This window comes from Clarias gariepinus, chromosome 13 (assembly GCF_024256425.1).
Source record: "Clarias gariepinus isolate MV-2021 ecotype Netherlands chromosome 13, CGAR_prim_01v2, whole genome shotgun sequence".
Taxonomy (NCBI): Eukaryota; Metazoa; Chordata; class Actinopteri; order Siluriformes; family Clariidae; genus Clarias; species Clarias gariepinus.
The window spans coordinates 2,758,990-2,779,921 of NC_071112.1; the positions used below are offsets into that span (position 1 = coordinate 2,758,990).

General features: G+C 38.0%; 1 protein-coding gene across 1 annotated transcript in view; it reads right to left on the bottom strand.

Annotated features, from left to right (window-relative positions):
- The window catches only part of alk (ALK receptor tyrosine kinase), a 512,699-nt gene that overhangs the window by 274,934 nt on the left and 216,833 nt on the right, over window positions 1-20,932 (bottom strand). Inside the window, exon 2 of the mRNA XM_053509911.1 lies at window positions 16,872-16,985. Within this exon, the coding sequence (XP_053365886.1) occupies window positions 16,872-16,985 (114 nt within the window). The remainder of the gene's footprint in view (window positions 1-16,871; window positions 16,986-20,932) is intronic.

The window sequence follows — 20,932 nt, forward strand, 5'->3', positions numbered from 1 at the left end:
GTGTGTATATATGTGTGTGTGTCTATTTGTGCACTCTTTTTTTTTCTTGCCTCTTTCATACTTGTCGAGTGAATTATTCTTCACTCAGCGAGCGTGTACTATAGTGCATTTGTCTCGCTTCATTATTGCTGCGCTAGTGCCGGAGAGTTTATAAAACTTTCACGATTATCCGTCTCACTGCATGTGTTAGTGCAAAAAAAAAAAAAAAAAGCCTGCTAACAAAGGTCAACAAAGGTAGGCGCTTCTCCAAAACAAGTTAAAACTTTCATCTAGCTTTCACTAATATATTAAAACGATGTATTATTATTTATTCATTTATTCATTGTTGGAGTGGAGAATCTGTGACTTGTTGGCTCGGGCTTCATTTCAGGATCCCGGTTGCAGTGGTGTGTAGTTGTGCATTGCAAGCAATGTTCCATGAAGTGATCTAGGTCATCCAGATGAATATCTCCGCCTAATGAGCTGCTCCTGTTAAGATCCGTGGCATCCAGCTCTGTTAATGTTGCATGACTGTACACTGCGGGAAGTGGCTGCATTTAAAGGCCATTTAAAAGATCTGCAGTCTGTTAGTGAATGTAAATGAACTGAGTTTATCATTTGGGTGGACGGGAAAGGCGATAATTACATTTTAAATAACTATAATTAATAATTTATAATAATAATTTTAGATAATTAAAGGCTTTGAATGACTTTGAAATGAAATGATACAGGTGGCCTTTTCAAGAGGGAAATATCTAAAGGACAACATGAGCGTCTGTAAACAAGAAAATGATGAGACGAATTATCATTCGGTGAATTGTGTATTCTATTGACACTGTGTTCATATGAACGATTTATGCATGAAAACATGTAAATAACAACTTTAATTGTGGGCAGCCGTGTTTTTAAATATTTCACAACATTAAACAGTATAAACTGTACCAATCAGTGGCCTAATGTACATACAATCCTTATATAATATTTCACCCACACATATAATGAATTTATACAATTCTGTAAACAAGTCTGTTCCAGCCTTCCTAGATTTTTTTTTTTTTTTTTTAGATCCTGTTTTTATTCAGATCACAAACAAGTGTTCTATCTTATTATTATTATTATTATTATTATTATTATTATTATTTAGTGATAATATAACAAAATATTTTTGGTTTAAATTATTGTAATTCATTTAAAGGCAGCACTGGCTAACTGCTGCTTTGCACCTTCAGGATCCGGGTTCGACTCCCGCCTCGGGGTCTGTGAACGCATGTTCTTCCTGTGCTTTGTGGGTTTCCTCTGGGTACTCCGGTTTCCTCCCCAGTCCAAAGACATGCAGTTCAGGCTAACTGGTTTTCCCAAATTGTCCATAACGTGTGAATGAGTGTTAAACAAAGGTCCTACCGTGGTCCTACCGATCAACACTGGCCTTCATGGCCCCTAGTTGGACTACAGAGGTTCCTAATGGATATATGAGTTCATTTAATACACTGACAGTGTTTTGCCACTTTTAAACACAACAGCTGCAGTTATTATTATTATTATTATTTTAATAAATACGGCTTGCTTTAAATAATTTAAACTGCTTAGATCCTTTCCGGGGCAGCAACGGCAACTTGTCCCATCAGTTGTGACGTCGATGGCTTTATTCCACCCAATGTGGACCGCTTTTAGGTCTTTGCAGCATGATGCCCATCAGGCCTCGCATTAGCTCCCTGGTTTCCTTTTTCCATTTCTAGTTTCCCAATCCAGCGCGATCTTCAGTAGGCGTTGTAGGGGTAGTCGTAGCAAATGGCAAATGAGTCACATTCGTCGGACCGTGACGGTGTCCTCTAGGTCATCGCTGTTAGTAATGCAGTCTGTGTAGGAGATGCCTAGTATGCATCGCATGCACCTAAGATGGAAATCATTTACCCACCTGGCTATGCTTTTGTTTGCCTGCCACGTTTTGCTGGCATAAATGGTGGTTGGCACTATGGTGCTGTTGTAGAGCTGAAGTTTGGTTGCCCGGTCAATTAATGTAGAGGACCAAATTTGACACGTTCTTTGGAATACCGCTGCGGCTTGGCCAATTCTCTGCCTGGCACCTTCCTCTGCTCCAGCAGATTTTGGACTCATGCTACACAAGTAGGAGAATTTAGACACCTTGTTGATGTCCGTTCTGCCCGTAGGTTTGTGGCACGATTTACCCACATAACGTTTTTCTCCTTGATGTTGATCTGCAGCCAGAGTTTCTTCACGGAGTTTTACCCAAAATTTTATTTACGGGTGAATTAGTAACAATGAGATGTGTGTTTACTTTTACTTGTCATTATAAATGTTCTTTTTTGTTTTTGTTTTTCATTAAGCCTGCATTCGGACAAGCAGCGATTTCTCATCTCTCCTCACTCAAAGCATTTTTCTTTGTTTGCTATCATGCATGCCAGTCATCAGTATACCGACAGATGCCATGGTTTAGCATCAGCATAAGCTAACTAGGTCATAATGTATTCCTGATCAAAAATAAATGTTCTGACGGGAAACGTATGTATAAAAGCTTCAGCGTCTTCCAGCATGAGCTGAAAACAATAGTTTTGCACCATGTTTTGATTCCCTCTGCCTATTTGACGAGCTTAGTGTTTGGCATGCTTCAACAGAATTGTGAAAACAGTACCGCTGTTCTACTTTGGGGGAATCAAACACTTCAGCACTCCGTAAGAGCACGTCAAGTGTCACAGACTGCCTCAGGAGCTACGAGGAGGAACAAATGTGTGGAACCAAAAGCCATGAAGCTTTTTGTTTGGTGGAGTGAATTCCATGTCATTGTTCCTCACTCTATTTGGGATTGTCATTTTTTTTCAAGTCTTATATGGTGAAGGTTCAACTTTGGTCAACTTTAGCCATGTTTCTGGAAAGACAAATGACCAAGATTCAAATCCAATTGATCTTCTGTAGGATGAACTGGACAAACAAGCCCTATCCTTGGAAGCCCCGACCAGGGAACCCAAAGGATCTGCTGCCTTTAGTATGTACCCTTTACCTTAAACAGCATAAGATAAATTATCAATTTTAATATAAGAGTCATTATATACTATTATAGTTTATTACTTCGTGAAGATGATACGGTTAACTGTACTAATCTCCCCTGTAATGTAAGAATGATCCAGTTTACTAGGCACGTGTATTAAGAATTGTAGCTCTCACCTCAAAGAATGCATTGTTATTCAAGCACAACTAAGATATTATTTGTTGAGAAAATATTTTTTCTTCCTTTCTTTCTTTTACATTCTTCAATTCAGTTTCCGAGCTACTGTAGAAGGCTGGCATTGAGGCTTATTATCAAGGTCAACTCCATACAGTTTAGAATTGTAATCTGAGGCCACACTGGGCACAAGTTCACCAAAACTGGACATCTGAAGATTAGAAGATGACCAGAGGATCTTCCTGTATGCTGTCCAGTGCTCATTGTACTGTAGCGTTAGATTCCTGTTTTTAACTGAGAGAAGTTAAATCTTTATTCCTTACAAATGCATTACTGAAAAAGAAATTCTTTGTCCTTTATGTATACCAACTACTGTATTGTTAGTAGCTGGGGTCAGAGAGTAGGGTTAGGCTTTATACCACTGACCCCTGGAGCAGACAAGGTTAAGGGTCTTTCTCAAGGGCAGCAGTAACTTAGTAGAGCTGGGACTTGACCCACTGACCTTCTGATCAATAACTCAGAGCCTCAAGATGTGTATCCCGTATATATTTAGACGTGTATAATGACTTCTGGCAACCACCCAAGGTGATCAGGTTCACATCAGACACAAGATTCGGTACATTTTCAAATGTGTGAAAAAACATGTCTATAGGTTTATTGCCGGTTTAGGGACGAATTTCCACCTGGATGAGGCTCCAGATCCGGCACAACTCAGACTAAAGTGTTTGCTGTATATGAATGAAGAAAAGTGGTGTATGACTTTTAATTATGAAAATGTAACGTTTTTCATATGGAAGTCACTCTGAAACAGTTTAGCGTAAGGTATTTTGTCATTTTGGTTTACAGTAAAAAGTACTAATAGTTCTGTATCAGTATTTTGATTTGTTTAGTATCACTTTTTATAATCAAACCACCTTAAATCTCTTATAGGTTGGAAAAAGAAAAAACCTCAGAAACAGCTTTTAAAATCCATTCTATGAATTCTAATGTGCAGGATTCAATTTTTTCATAATAATAACTTGCTGAAAATTTGTCTGATGGGAATACGTACGGTTTATGTTTAGCATGGCTACACTGTAATCAAGTCTGGATAGGTCCAATCAGCTGTATCCAATTTTCCTTTTAATTCACTTGATTAGATTTAGGGGCAATTACTTTTTTTTTTTTTCACCTAGGACCAGACTGGTGTTAAATAACCCATTAGATTAATGAAAGATGTATGGTTTTATTTTTGGTTAGTTTCTTTAGCTGGGCAAACCTACAACGTGATGTAAAACTGCTGTAAAAAAATAAATTATAACGAAAGTGAAACACTATTACACACACACACACACACACACACACACATACAGTGGTGTTAAAAACTATTTGCCCCCTTCCTGATTTCTTATTCTTTTGCATGTTTGTCACACTTAAATGTTTCTGCCCATCAAAAACCGTTAACTATTAGTCAAAGATAACATACATGCAGTTTTTAAATGATGGTTTTTATTATTTAGGGAGAAAAAAAATCCAAACCTACATGGCCCTGTGTGAAAAAGTGATTGCCCACCTTGTTAAAAAATAACTTAACTGTGGTTTATCACGCCTGAGTTCAATTTCTGTAGTCACCCCCAGGCCTGATTACTGCCACACCTGTTTCAATCAAGAAATCACTTAAATAGGAGCTACCTGACACAGAGAAGTAGACCAAAAGCACCTCAAAAGCTAGACATCATGCCAAGATCCAAAGAAATTCAGGAACAAATGAGAACAAAAGTAATTGAAATCTATCAGTCTGGTAAATGTTATAAAGCCATTTCTAAAGCTTGGTGAACCTTCCCAGGAGTGGCCGGCCGACCAAACTTACCCCAAGAGCGCATAGACAACTCATCCGAAAGGCCACAAAAGACCCCAGGACAACATCTAAAGAACTGCAGGCCTCACTTGCCTCAATTAAGGTCAGTGTTCACGACTCCACCATAAGAAAGAGACTGGGCAAAAACGGCCTGCATGGCAGATTTCCAAGGCGCAAACCACTTTTAGGCAAAAAGAACATTAGGGCTCGTCTCAATTTTGCTAAAAAAAAACATCTCAATGATTGCCAAGACTTTTGGGAAAATACCTTGTGGACCGACGAGACAAAAGTTGAACTTTTTGGAAGGTGCGTGTCCCGTTACATCTTCGTAAAAGTAACACAGAATTTCAGACAAAGAACATCATACCAACAGTAAAATATGGTGGTGGTAGTGTGATGGTCTGGGGTTGTTTTGCTGCTTCAGGACCTGGAAGGCTTGCTGTGATAGATGGAACCATGAATTCTACTGTCCACCAAAAAATCCTGAAGGAGAATGTCCGGCCATCTGTACGTCAACTCAAGCTGAAGCGATCTTGGGTGCTGCAGCAGGAAAATGACCCAAAACACACCAGCAAATCCACCTCTGAATGGCTGAAGAAAAACAAAATAAAGACTTTGGAGTGGCCTAGTCAAAGTCCTGACCTGAATCCTATTGAGATGTTGTGGCATGACCTTAAAAAGGCAGTTCATGCTAGAAAACCCTCAAATAAAGCTGAATTACAACAATTCTGCAAAGATGAGTGGGCCAAAATTCCTCCAGAGCGCTGTAAAAGACTCGTTGCAAGTTATCGTTATTGCTGCTAAGGGTGGCCCAACCAGTTATTAGGTTCAGGGGCAATTATTTTTTTACACAGGGCCATGTAGGTTTGAATTTTTTTTTCTCCCTAAATAATAAAAACCATCATTTAAAAACTGCATTTTGTGTTTACTTGTTTTATCTTTGACTAATAGTTAAATGTGTTTGATGATCAGAAACATTTTGTGTGACAAACATGCAAAAGAATAAGAAATCAGGAAGGGGGCAAATAGTTTTTCACACCACTGTATATATATATATTCTATTTTAAAGCAGATGCGATTTAACAAAGCTTGCAACAATTTCCGGAAATGTCACGCAGCTCGCGGTCTAAGAACTCTGGCCCACTAAGCAGGAATTGATGACTTACCAAATGACCAAGGACAGAGGTTTTATTGGCCATTTATCCTCATTTACACCCCTCATTTATCCAATGTCTTAATAGCCTGGAATGTGTAATAATACCCCCTTAGATATCAGTCAATAGGAACATTCAGGATAGTTAGCCTACAATAGCACTAATTTCCATCAGTCTATACTCATTTACTTGAACTTCCTCATGTTATCCCAGTTATTTTATAAACTATTTTCATGTTGACAGCCCCATAATGTTTTCCCAGTTACTTCAATCAAGACAATTTGAATAGCGATCAGTTCAGTGTATGCGTTCGAGAACTTTCTCTTTCTATTACGCTGAGCCAGAAATTATTCACACAAATTTACCCTAACGCTAAATGCAAATTACAAATAACGATGGGGCGTTGACTTCACAGAGTGAAACTGTGTTGACTGATTCTCTGCTCAGATGTGTATCAGAGAAAATGAATAGGGACCAGCATAACGTCTGACAATTTTCAAGCCAGCAGACAGCTCAGATAAATGATTCCTCCAGATAAGGACAGAGTAAAAGGCAGATAAACCATGAAATTAAAAAGAAAGTTATTTATAATCATTTCTTCTAAGATTTTGTTTCTATCATATGCCATGAAAATGTCCTGGTACTCCAAAGAAGAGTGCACGACTGCATTGTATTTTTTTAGTACCAAAATAGAACCAGGTGAAATGGACAACTTTAGGATTCGACTTTGAGTTTCTTTAGGTGAAGCTGAAACCGAACATGATTGACATATATAAATATTTATACAGGATTTTTCCTATTCCAAATACTTCTGACAGCATTTCTTCTTTTTGTGTGTGTTTATATATATATATATATATATATATATATATATATATATATATATATATATATATATATATATATATAATGTCTTTTATTTCCAGTGTCACATCTAAATTGGCCACGACAAATTTAAATTCTATTTATATTCATGGTAAAAGTGCTTCCAAAAAATTAACAAAATTGTAATTAAACTAAGTTTCACATTTCTTCATATAAAAACTTTGCAAGCACTTCTAAAGTCAGCACATTATAGCAAAGCTACTGTAGGTATCATTTCTGTTGCTAAATCCAATGTACCTCAATATACATTAACTGTATTTGTGCCATTTCATTAAGCATAATGTGAAAGGTTATTTATTTATTATTATTTTTTGTTTTATTTTTCTCCAAGCACGTGATGCTGTAGTAGGATAGACTACGTAGAGTATGTAATGGTATGTAGGTTATGTTTTGCACACCATAGAGCTGTGAACTTTGAACTGCGACCTTTGCACAATTATTCTGCACATTGTCTTGTGCCATTGGACTACGGTCCAAAAGATCCCAGGTTTGAACCCCACAACCACCAAGTTGCTACTGTTGGGCCCTTAACCCTAAAGTGCTAAAATGTATAATTAAAAAAAAAAAACTGTAAGTCGCTCTGCCTAAATGTAAATTTCACTTTAACCCTTCTGTATTTTATTATATTTTTTACATTAAAAAAATATTTTATTATTTGTACATAATGTAAATTAAAAAAAATACCTTTTTCAATGTTTTTATATTTCTAATTTGTAAAAAATCTTTTATTTCACTGTGTATGTGACAAATATATATTTTTTGATATATACATAAAATGAAGATTTGTTTCAAACAGGGTGAATATTAAAAAAAGATAAAAACTAAAGATCAAAGACAAGCTGTAAAGCCACATTTAACATGATTACATTTTGCAAATCACAAAGCTTTCCATTAAAGCTAATGTAACTATCTTGAGGCTTTGGCAGAACTCATTTCCTGAGCTCAGTACACAACAACCAGGCAGGCAATTAGACCGTACTAATGCCAATGAATACTAATGCACAATCTAGGGTGGTTTGTGGGTATCTTGACATAAGGGTTGTGGCTATAAAGCATTGGGGGGACCTGTAAACGGCACTGGCATGGAGCCTTTATAGGCCATAAATTTGCAAATTCAAAATGGCAAATGATTTCTCCAGCAGTTAATGTTTCTCTCCGATGGGGCCGGATCGTTAGAAAAAAAATCACTGAGAGCAGCCAGGATCTTCAAGTGGGAATATCCCTGCCAGGGAAGTCCCATAAGTGGCAACTGGCAGCACACTGCTAATAGAAGGAGGTCATCATAAGCCTGTGCAAATTATTATTATTATTATTATTATTATTATTATTATTATTATTTGAAACAGACACCTTAGACTGGCTTTGTAAATATATTTGCAATGCATGTTTGCTTAAATAAATAAATAAATAAATAAATAAATGTCTCATCCCTCTATGAAAAATAACTTTCTAAGATTAGCGCCGGTTGCACATCCGACTGCATTCTGTTGTGACACAAAACAGTTGGTTGTAAATAACCACCTCGGAGTGAAACAGGTCACAGCAGGAGTAGCCTATTTGTAGATTAATGATTTCCAATGGCGCCGATGTTACATAAATGTAACTAGTAAATCTTAAATGACTCATCTGCTAGAAAGGTGATAAATAACGGCGCTGATGTATTGCAGCCGTAGCGGTTTGTTCATTGGCGATGCTGTGCTTGATTTGGCCTAGGTGGTGGCGAAGACCTATAAAGAGAGTCCACTTTGGGTTAATGAGCCTATAATGTCAGAGTGACCCCCAACCTCGTTTATCATGAGACTGAGCGCTTGGTTACTTCATGGTGTCAGGGGTCGTCTGGAACAAAGCCAGGTGTGGCCGGTTTCTGTCTGGAATGTAAATGGATGTGCTTGTCCTTTTTTTTCTGTAAAGAAAAAAGAAAGAAAAATACCTCCCAGTTCCACCAGAAGAGCAAACAAAAATAATTGCCTTACTGATTTGCATTCAAGCTTTGCCACTGCAAACGGACGTTCGCAGCATTTGCACCGCTACAACCGGCTTGCTGCAGTCCCCGACTAAGAGCAGAGATGAATATGGTGTTTTCACCACTCTGTGTGAAATATTTGTAACTGCAGATTGTTTATGTATTCTCCAGATTGCGAGTAATGGATGATGCGGTGCCCGTATCGCCGTGTCTAACTGGCGAGGAGGGATGGACAGACGAACGGATGAGTCATGATTGAGCGGTGACGGATACAGAAGATGTCGAACGATGTGGACAGGATGAATAAAACAACTCGTAAAATCCAATGCAGTCAAGGCACAGGGAGAATATTAATCAGGAACGCTTTCTTAACTGGTTTCTTTGGCATAGGATGGACTTCAGAAGGAGATTCAATCTCTATCTCTTAGATGAGGCTAAGACGCCAGGTGCTGTATGTACCAATGGGAGCTTGTGAATGGAAAGCACGCTTATGATGAAAAGCGGGCGGACGACAAAAAAGAAGCAAGTCCAGTGTGAAGGCGTGCATGTCTACCGTTACTCTATTTTGACTTAAAAACATTTAAGGGGACTAGTAACTAAATTTCATGCCAGGATAAGAACAATGACCAAATACAGGACAATGACAAGATCAGCTACAACATCAACTCAACCTTATTCCAATAGAATAAGCAGTGAACTAGAGACAGGATCATGGGCAACCAAGCCTCATCTACTGTATGCCCTTGGGTTCATAGTACCAGCCCACCCATTCCGATTCCCAATCAAAAGCCAAACAATGCTGAAAAAAGTTAATGTTGGCTACGATAGAAAGGTATCAGAACACCTCATTGCATCGCAGCCTGCCATGTATGGTTCTTAGCAGGCAATGAGTACAAGGTTGTTGATCCAACCTTCAAATTAACATCCCGCTGCCAGACACCACAGCCTACCCCAGAGGTCCTGTGGGATCATGCCCCGACAGGAACAAGTCGAAACAATGCTGCGAACCTTGACAATATTGGGATTAATGTTTGAATGTTTTGGCTGATCGGTGTAGTTTAAAGTTGCTGAGTTGATGAAACTGATCAAGGACAAGGCTCTGAAGAATGGTCCATTTATGAGTATAAGGAGACTTCAAGGACAATACCTTCATCATGTCAATAGGGAGTGTTCGGAAAGGAGACATCGTCCATACCGCTTTATTCTGTATTCAGGGTCGCGGGGGGCTGGAGCCTATCCCAGGAGACTTGGAGCATGAAGCAGAGTCCACCCTGGACAGGGTGCCAATCCATCACAAAGCACACACACACATACTATGAGCAATTAGGGAATGCCAATCAGCCTAATCTGCATGGCTTTGGACTGTGGGAGGAGCCGGGGTACCTGGAGGAAACCCACCAAGCACAGGGGGGAAACGCAACCACTAAGCCACCGTACATAATTCACATTATACTATAATGTATAACAACAAGCATATCTGAGCTATGCTGTTGTAGTCGATTAATCAACACCTTGTAACCAATCATAAGGGAGAATTCAGCAGCGTGGTATAAGTGGTATCAGATGCAACACACCAACAATCCCAATTCTGAAAATATGACCTCAACGTTTAAAAACTGCTGACAACAAAGGAGGCCCGAGACCTTGTCTTCTTCTCACAAACAGATGACAGTCTATAGTTTCCTGGCACACCTACTGCCCGTACTCCAGATGGAGCTCAATCAGAGCAGCACTCCAAACAAGAGTAAGCATTAGTTCTAGTGTCATGGTTGTGTACCAGGAGATCCGTCTCGATTTGAAGCGCAGAGAGACTTTGCCCTCCTGCCTGCGGCGCCCAGCCAAGCTCTACACCGCCGCCCCATAATAAATGCCAGTTCACAACAGATGCTAAAAGGACACTGGTCATACATCACCATGCCTGAAACGTTGGTACACAGCACGCTACCCACCTCTCTCCTCGCCGGTCATCTTTCACCCGTACCCATGCTCTCTAAACAGGTCTTGAGGAAATCTGTTTAGCAGAATTATATTTCGACCAGCAAGAAAAGATTAGCGTTAGGACTGCCCTCCTCTCACCTTTTTAGACAATTAAATGCATTTGCGTGACATCGTGTCATCGCTTTTTTTAAATAACAGCGCAGAGGATACCCCCAGACTCTCTCAGTACACTGCAGTCGGCCGCTCTTTATACCTATGGCATGTTTTTTTCTTTACTGAAGATATGATGAACCAAAATGAGCAGCTCTTGGTGTGTGTACTGTATGTGTGTGTGTGAGGAAGCAGTGGGGTGAGGTGTTCCACACCCAAGCTTAGTGGCACCATGTCAGTGTGAGTAATGAGAGAAAGCAGCGGTCATGGTCACACTGACTGGTGGGTTGACCAAGCCGGCATAAATCATAGAGCGCAACATCATCACAGTGACACCAATTAAACAGTCATGAGGGATCACAGTCACTCCGATCCAGGGTTCAGTTGGTACATTGGTCACAATGCAAGACTTTCATACGCAGCAGTGGGGCAGGCAAGCGTCACTACGATGCAGGAAATCTGTACGCAACCTAACCTCCGACCTGAGCACGGATGATTCGGGGACACTTCAGTGCACTGATATGACTGAGGTTTTAAATGATCAGGGGGTGTTTACGGGTCACCGGCACACGACTGCAAGGTTTCCCTGCACATTTTAATAACAACAAAGTTAATTAATCATATACAGTACAGTAGCTATTAATAAATAGTGACCTTAAAGAGAAACTCCACACTGAAATACAGCGCTGTGCAAAAGTCTTGAGCCATCACTCATTTTTTTTTATACTTTTCTTCCGAAGAGCCAGACTTTCATGCATTTTTAATGTAGTCCGAAGGAATAGCTCTCCACGCTTCTGAAGGGTTTTTTCCGCTCAGTTTTTGGCCAGGTTTTTTTCTCTCTTATTTTTAGTTCAGTAAAAGTACCTTACTAGTTTCAGAGGAATGTCTTTATTTTTTTTCATAGGTTTCACAGTAACCTACTGTATGAATCATTTAAGTGTTAAAAAAAAAAAACATGTAATGTAGGCCTGAATCAAAGAGAAAAACAGAAACAGGTGATTACAGCAGGAAGTGCCACTGTACTGAATATCAGAACAGCTTTGATCCGATCAGACATCCTGAGGACATCGCTGCTGTGCGGATATTCAGTACAACAGCACTACCTCTCATCTGACATTGTTTAATTGCATCATAACCACTAACTAGCCAAGCTGATTCTCTTCTGTAATTCAGCTTTACAGCATGGTGAAGTTTAACACGGGTGAAATAAGTTTTATCATAATTTTGAGTTTATTATAATATTTACTGGTACTTTGTAGCCAAAAGTTAAGGAGAATAAACCATGAAAGTGGTAGCTGAACAGTCTTGTAAATCTCTAAAATATATATATATATATATATATATATTTCCACTAATTTCACTTTAAAATAAATAAGAATTTAACCTGTTCCAGAGGTGAGCTCTTAAGGTGAAATTTCGTATTGCGAAACGCATTTTCTTATAGGTGATAATGTAAATGCACTCTCACTCACTCACCTTCTATCCCGCTTTATCCTGTATTCAGGGTCGTGGGGACCTGGAGCCTATCCCAGGAGGCTTAGGGCATGAGGCGGGGTACACCCTGGACAGGGTGCCACTCCATCGCAGGGCACACACACATACTCATTTATACACTACGGGTAATTTGGGAACACCAATCATCCTACATGTCTTTGGACTGTGTGAGGAAACCCACCAAACACGGGGAGAAACATGCAAACTCCATGCACACAAAGCCAGGAATTGAACCCGGATCCTGGAGGTGCAAGGCGACAGTGCTAACCACTACACCACCTTGCCGCCTTAATGTAAATGCAGACAACCCAAAAATATTACCAATTTCCAAAACTATAATCATATCTTTGTAGTGGTTAGCACTGTCGCCTTGCACCTCCAGGGTCTGGGTTCGATTCCCGTCTCTGTGTGCATGGAGTTTGGTGAGCACTCTGATTTCCTCACACAGTCCAAAGATATGCAAGTTAGGGTAATTGGCGTTCCCAGATTGTCTGTAGTGTGTGTGTGTGTGCCCTGCGATGGATTGACACCCAGTTCAAGGTGTACCCTGCCTTATGCCCTAAGCCTCCTGGGACAGACTCTAGGTCACCGCGACCCTGAATACAGGATAAAGCAGTGTAGACAGTGAGTGAGTGAGATTAAATAAATAGACATTAAATCTCACTTAGCCATAATTTATGATTTCTTTTGATCCCGGCTGCTTCAAAAAACAAACTGAAAACGGCTTCCTTTTCTTGGCATATATGGTGCTATGTCTTCACTAAATCTTGCACAAATTTTTTTAAGTATATGAACTTTCACTGGGTCCCGGATGTACGCGCAACTTAGCTAGCGTTTAGTTTGACTCTTGAAAAATTTCAGTTCTTGAGCTGGCAAAAAAGTTGAGGTGGGCCATTCGTATACTGAGTATACCTATCACTGTATCAGCTATGATTAGGGGTTAGAGATGGATTTGGGATTCAGCCTTGTGTTAGAAGCTAGTTAGTCTTGTAGCTCATCTTAGGTGTAAACAACACAACAATGAAGGTAATTCGAAATGACTCAGAAGCTAATCACTAAGGAGGCAGCATGTTGTTCATGATGACAATGTTATCAGACGTGTGATTTTTGCTAAAGTGCTTCCATGCCTGGGTTTGTCAGGCAGTTGCTCTTCCTGACCTACACTCAGTCATGCTAGCAACTGTGTAACATTGCAAAATTAACGATTGTTAGAACACCTGGAACACGGTGTAATACATATAGTTAAATATCCCAGTGCTGTTACCATCTATTATCATCACTCATGGACTGTCTCTCGTCCAACCAGATTACTCTGTTGGAACTAACTGTTAGCTATAACACTCACTGTACCGCTAATGGTGGCATTAGCAAAGCTTTTTTGTTTTGTTCGCAAACCACCAGTCCAGATGATCCAGATGGATCGCTCGCATTCGGCAGAGATAAAGTGCTAAACCTAAATTGGTGTGAGTAATGTTGAAGTGAAAATAGACCAGCATGTCTGATAAAAAAAAAAAAAAAAATCTTAAGTACAACCGAAAGTTATTATAATAATTATAAAGATTAATACGCAAGTGATCAGGATGGATTTTCCCTTAAAATAAATTTCAAAAGCTTATTATACATAAACCAACTTTATTATTTAAATCTTATTGATCCCATAATTTCTCAATAATACTGATTCTGTTTGTGGCAGTTTTTCACTTTATACGCCACTATAGTGGGCATTTCTTTACCTTGTGCCATTTTGTTCCCCATAGTAGCGCCTGGTTAGTTCAGTAAGACACAAATCACAGAATATATGCAAAACCATCCGACCACAAATCGTTTGTCTTTTTCGCTTAAAAATAAAATTTCTAAAATGCTTTTACATAAATCAGATCCGTGCAGTGAATCATTGTCTACTCTTGTTAGAACGAGCCAAACCAGCATTCACTCTCTTCAATCGCTGCCATCTATTTACGGCAAAAAACACTGGCACCGGTTCACTGGGTACATGAAACACATCAAGCCCATTGCGGCATGACAGGTACCACAGGGTGGAGCAGGAGCTGCAACAAGGAACTAGATCATGTTTTACGGTAGGAAAGAAAACAATAACCTTTTCCACCCTTCCACCCTTCCACCGTTCCACTGCTATTCACAAGTGTATTCCATCTGCACACACTATAAATTAAACACCTCTTTATTTCAGTGCAACTCTCTATATCCTACTTTTACTTACTTTTTTTTTTCAAAATGTTCCTTTACCTGATTTGTAACATACTTCAGTAGCTTCTACTAAGAATAAATAACTTGCTGCTGCTTATGAGAATATGGGCTACAAATGTCATTATATCCAATAATGGATTGAGAATAAAACATTTAATGTAAAAATTCTTGTAATTCAGAAATATACAGTACCTAGCTTTCTAAATCATCTTATTATTAAATAAGCAGAATTGTCACACTTTCTTACACTTCTCTGAGTTTCTAGTTTATAAGAATCATGACTTATTGATTAATTTTAATCCATTTTGGAGTATGCTTCTATAATCAATTTGTTTTTACCAAAAAGTTAGATGGACAATCATTGACAGCTGCGTTTCCAATATCAAATTAACTGACCCAAGAAACATCAGTAACATACAGCCAAAACACAATATTGGTGCTGATTTTATTTTATTTTTCATATATTGTACATATAATGCAGAAAATGTGTGGTTCTAAAGTTTATGCAACATGAAAGTGAGTAAAAATTTCACGTTGCTAACTTCATTTTGGAGAGATGATTTTATATGTGCCACAAAAAAATATGGCCAATTTGTAGCATCATACTGTCTCACTTTAAATAATAATCATTTAAAATAAAAATTATTCATATTTCTTTATAAGTATTGATAGTAAAGTTGGTGTTAGCTTCTAAAAGCCTCTGTCCTGTAAAAAAAAAATTGTTGCTTAAATTAAAGCATTCTGTGCAAAATTAAGAATTTCCCCCCAAATAACAGTGGATTTGTTTAAGGGCTCCAAATTAGACACACGCCTTATGTTAAAGTATGTGACCTTAAAACAATGGAAAACTACAGTTCATTAAATTAAAATAGCTTTTTGTAATCTGCCCAATTAAAAACAAAAATCTCAGTGCTTTGCAAAAAATCTGTAGTGTCCGAAAACATGTCAAATTCTTTTTGCAATATCATAACAATTTTGCATTCTAGAATTCAGAAAAAAATTCAGGTTTATGTCTTTTTATGTAAAATCCTTATTAACCATGTTTATCTGAATGACAATTAAGATCGTTGAAAAATTTGAATAAAAAAAAATAATAAAGTCACGGACACTACTGTACATAAAAGGGCATAAAATTTTATTTAGCAATAAAAAAAACAAAAAAAAACTAAGGATGGATCCGGAGATAGGAAGCATTAAGGATTGTGAAAAATGGTTTTATATAATCCTATTTAAATATTTACTTTTCCACCTAGGTGAGACACTTTTTTGCACCAATACCAAGTTTTGGCCGACAGGGAAAGTATTTTTTATTATGGACGCCACTTATGTTTCAGGCCCTTAAAATAGGCCTACAATTACGGTAAGTGCGATTTTAAATTAATGGAAAGCATAATTTCCCTGGAAGCTCTTCTGCACAGATCAGCACAAACATGTTAAAAACCCGCTTTGGTTAAAATCTGCTAAGGTAGGAACTGAAGAGAGTAAATATTCAGGGTTGTATGATAATCACCTGACACTTTGTCTGCTTCAGTTAGCTCTCTTTTTCTCTTTCCCTACAGATAAACCTTCCCACTGCCTCTACACATTATTCATCTTTAGTGTTTGGCAGATTTCGGATTCTAAATGCACATCTATGGAATCAAACACAGCTCCAAAGATCAGCAGTAGATGCATATCAACTAGAGAACAAAAAGATTTCGTAATAAAAAGCAGTCTATGCTCTATTAATTGTTAAATGCCCAATGCGTTGTGAATGTTCAGTATTCAGCTGGGCGAATTCTCCTGGGCTTTCTTTCCTTATGCCTGTCTGACTCAATTTATATCACTTTCCCACCATATTCACCTGAAATGCTTTTTTTTATTTCAGTTAGTCTGATATGAAAAGCAAGTGAAAAGCTTGACTTGTCTATTGAATGGACGAACTGCATTCCACAAACGCAAACTCACACATTAGGAAGCTGTAAAACTGAGCATTTAATGAGATAGCGCTGCGTACTGTATATGTGGTGACAGGAAGCTGTTGACACACATCACATCCTATAAGGTGTTTTCCCCTTTCTTCTTAAAGAAAAGCAGATGACTTACCCAAACTCGTCGATGTGTCCTCTGGGAAGCCGAGAACGTCCTCTGATATCCAGGAGAAGTTCCAGTAGCGCAGTGAAGCATCAGGATTCCCTGCATTTCTGCCTGAAGCAGGTCCTGCAAAATAAAGGTCTATTTTTAGATTTATAAACATTATTACACTCCAGTGGTTCTGAAGATCTGCTTTACATGAAATGAGCATGACATAAGTTTTTAACCTTTCCTCAGACATTAACTTTTTTTTATTATTATTGCTCCAATAGATATCTCGAAGACAACTATAACGGCCAAGTGTTTAGCCTTAGAAACAGCGACAGGGGGAAAAAGTGAAAAATAATAGATGATACAAATAGACACAGCTTACCAAACATAAGTTTGTATAAAGCAATTGATTAAAATCTTTGAAGAATAAAAGAGAGGTTCTCCAGTTTGTCTCTTTAGCCAAACCTCTAAAAGTTCTCCTTAAAACACTTAAATCCTAAACATCAAGGATATATATATATATAAATACGGATATATGTGTGTTAATGGGGAGACTTCAGACTTCTATATGTGTATTTGGTTTTTTTTAATATTTCAGCTAGAACAAAATAATAATTTAATTATTATTTGATTAAAAATTAATCGATTTTACCACTACTGGAATTTGGGATTAATGTCACACAAATGTAGAACTCTCAAAATAAACATATTATTATTATTATTATTATTATGGTCATAAAAACCAACTAAAAACAACAATAAAAACAAATGATTATGTGTTTCTGTGCTATTTCTTTGCTGTGACCATTTAATTAATTAATTTTTTTATTTATTGCTATATTTGTATGAAAGGTTAAAATTAACTAAAATTTAGTTTACCATTTTGCCTATTCTGTGCTGGAAAAAAGGATATGTCACTCTATACTGCACAATCTTAAGCCCTATATATGCTTAATAAAATAAAAATAAAAATGAAAAAAAAAAGAAAAACAGAAAAACAAACAGGGGCTTAAAAGCTGAAACCTTTAAAAAACTACCACTAAGGTTTTTTTTTTTTAAAAAAGAAAAAGGCAAAAGTAGAACAATTAAAGAAACCTGTAACCATAAACAATTAATCTGCATGTGACCTTATTATTATTATTATTATTATTATTATTATTATTATTATATATACCTATTATATTAACCTTGCTAGTGTCCTGCCAAAGTCTACTTGTACTCTCAGAAATGAAGGTACCAAACTATACTTTTTTATTTTATTTTATGAAGTATATGCAAGTGTGTATACAATATAATATACTGTATTATATTATATTATATTATATTATATTATATTATATTATATTATATTATATTATATTATATTATATTATATTATGCATACTTAGGTTTTAACATAATTATATATAAAACATTAGGCACAATCTGATATAACGTTAAAGCTTTACTCTAAAAGCTAATTAATGTTACACCACTGACTCATCTTCGGGGAAACATGCATACTAGGCACTAAAGACGTAGTTTTGGTGAAAGCACATCAGTAACAAAGATTGATATAGCTGCACAAACTACACAGCTAGCTAAAAAGCTTGCCACGCCCCCCGCCAGGCAACAAATCAGGTGCTGTGCCAATTGTAACAACAAATCCAATAAACTGCATTTGTTTTACTAGATATAAATTGCTTGAAATAGGAATCCCACTAACTGTCATTCCTATCGAGAGCTGACCTTTTGACTTGGCTCAGATCAAACACTTTTCATCATTAATAGACTCATGTTTCTATACAGGACATCGCCAGCCAAAGTAAATATGTTTTAGCCATTTTGTCGTGGGGAGGTTTGGTATAAGGGGTTAAAAGGTCAAGACAGGGATGCAAAATGAATCCCGAAATTAATTTTCTATTTGGTTATTTTTGTATTTTGAAAGTGTATTGATGTATGGGTGTGTAGATACTGTAGTACAGTACAGTACAGTACACTGCTGGTCATCTAAATACATATAAAAAATTTACTCAAAGATTTAATTTGACCACCTTTAGCTTTGATCACGGTGCAGTCTAGACCTGAGCAACTGATCAACCCCAGATCATAACACTGTCTCCAGAGGCTTGTACAGTGGACACCTCTGTGCTTCCCTTCTTACCCTGACACGCCCATCACTCTGGAATAGGCTCAATCTGGACACATCAGGTCTTTGATCTTTTTCCATGACCAAGTCCAATATATCAACTTTACCAAAATTAACCAAAGGCTGAGGAAGAGCAATTGAAAGTACAACTAAAGGCTAAACAAGCGCAATTAAAGGCACAAAAAGAAAGGCTGGAAATGGAAACGGCGCTTGCAACGACCACAGTACGGCAACGGAATACCTCGAACTGCCCTCACACCTCCGGGCAACCCACCTATGCATGCCCGTGAGTGCCAAACCCATAATGTCAAGCACCTTAAAGGAATGGTCTACCCAAGGTAACGAACGCTCACTTTACGATACTGATAGAGTAGAGTTTCAGAGTATGATGCAACGTCAGGCAGATATTACAGATATGCTTGCGAAGAGTCAATCATGAATGATCTCCATTCATGATTTCTTTTCTCCCAAACACAGTTCTTTAACAAGGTTTACACTTCAGCCCGATCCGTCCAGGCTTTAATAATGTGTTGGAGGATTTTTTAATGCAATTCCACTCATTTCAAACTGTTTTCTTCACTTGATGCTGGCCGCTAAACTGGCCCTGAAGAAATGGTGCTGTTTTTTAAGCCAGGTAGTGTATAATTGCGTAACTATAAAACTGAGCTCTTACTGTACTTTGTCCCAGTTCTTTCAACTTAATGAGTGGCCTTTGGAGTTTTGAGTTGCAGTATGCTAATATGGACTCGACACACACTCAGATCAGCCAGTGTATTAGGGCCTGCCAAGGGTCATTCCCTTTCCTTTAAGAAAGTAATGAATAGAGCGTATGCCAGTACACTGGGGTCTCTGAGGATTTTAGGCTTGCCTAAACCCTTTAATCATTCTAAATGATCATTAAGGGGAGATCAATAGTAAACACAGCTTGACTTTCATAAGGGATAAGCCAAATTTAGTGTGAAGCCAATGCACAATGATGCTTTCACCTGCTTCATTTGTCTCTATTGAACACTTTCAGTAGCTGCAGCGATGCATTTCAGTCAAAAGTCTTTAAAAGGTGTGAGACATTCGGTGGGGGGAAAAAAGCACCACTATGTTCTAGTTACCTAAATGTTCGTCATTTCTTTCATCTCTCATTTTTCTCTCATTTGTTCAGTCGTACAGCTGTTTACCATTCATCACATGGCTCCCCTAAGGCCGGACCGGTCTCTATCTGGGAAAAACACACCAGCACTTCATCATCTGATCAATGAGGCCCTCGTCAACTCCTTCCTTGTCAACCCATTTCCCCTCTGAGCTCTAATCGCAGACCTGCTCAGCTGCCGCAAACCTTCCACTGGTATGAAAACAATCAAATAAATAGCAAGCACTCAATATAAAACACCATGTGGAGAGAAAAGGCATGTTGGTGGGACGCAATGTAGTGCTTCAATCATGAGCTTTGTTTGGCAGTGGCTCAGTGGTCCAGTAATAAAGTTATTACCCATGAAGGAGTTGCAGGATTAGAGCTAAGAGCCCGATCTGACGCGCTCTATCAGATATCAAAATACGTCAGAGATGTCAGAAGCACAATTTTACCCCCGTGCCATGTAGCCATGAGTTGAAAAGAATAAAACATACGGAGGTGGAGGACAGCCCGCTCAACCCTGTACAGTAAGTTTACAACTAGCTATTATATTACATATGATATTATAAAGCAGAATAAATGGAAATATAAAGTAAATCTTTTAAGGTTTTCAAAAAAAATTCAATTTAAAGGTACAAAACAGGTTTGTACAAGTGGGAAGATAAAAAGAAGTAAAATAAACCTCACATTGGAGTCGATTAGACTAATTGCCAGGATTTTCCTGCATGTACAGTCTGAGTACAATCGTAATCATCATGCCAGTCAGTGTAAATGTGCTTCATTATAACAATATCACTCGTTATTCAGCAGCTTATAAAAGCTTATAAA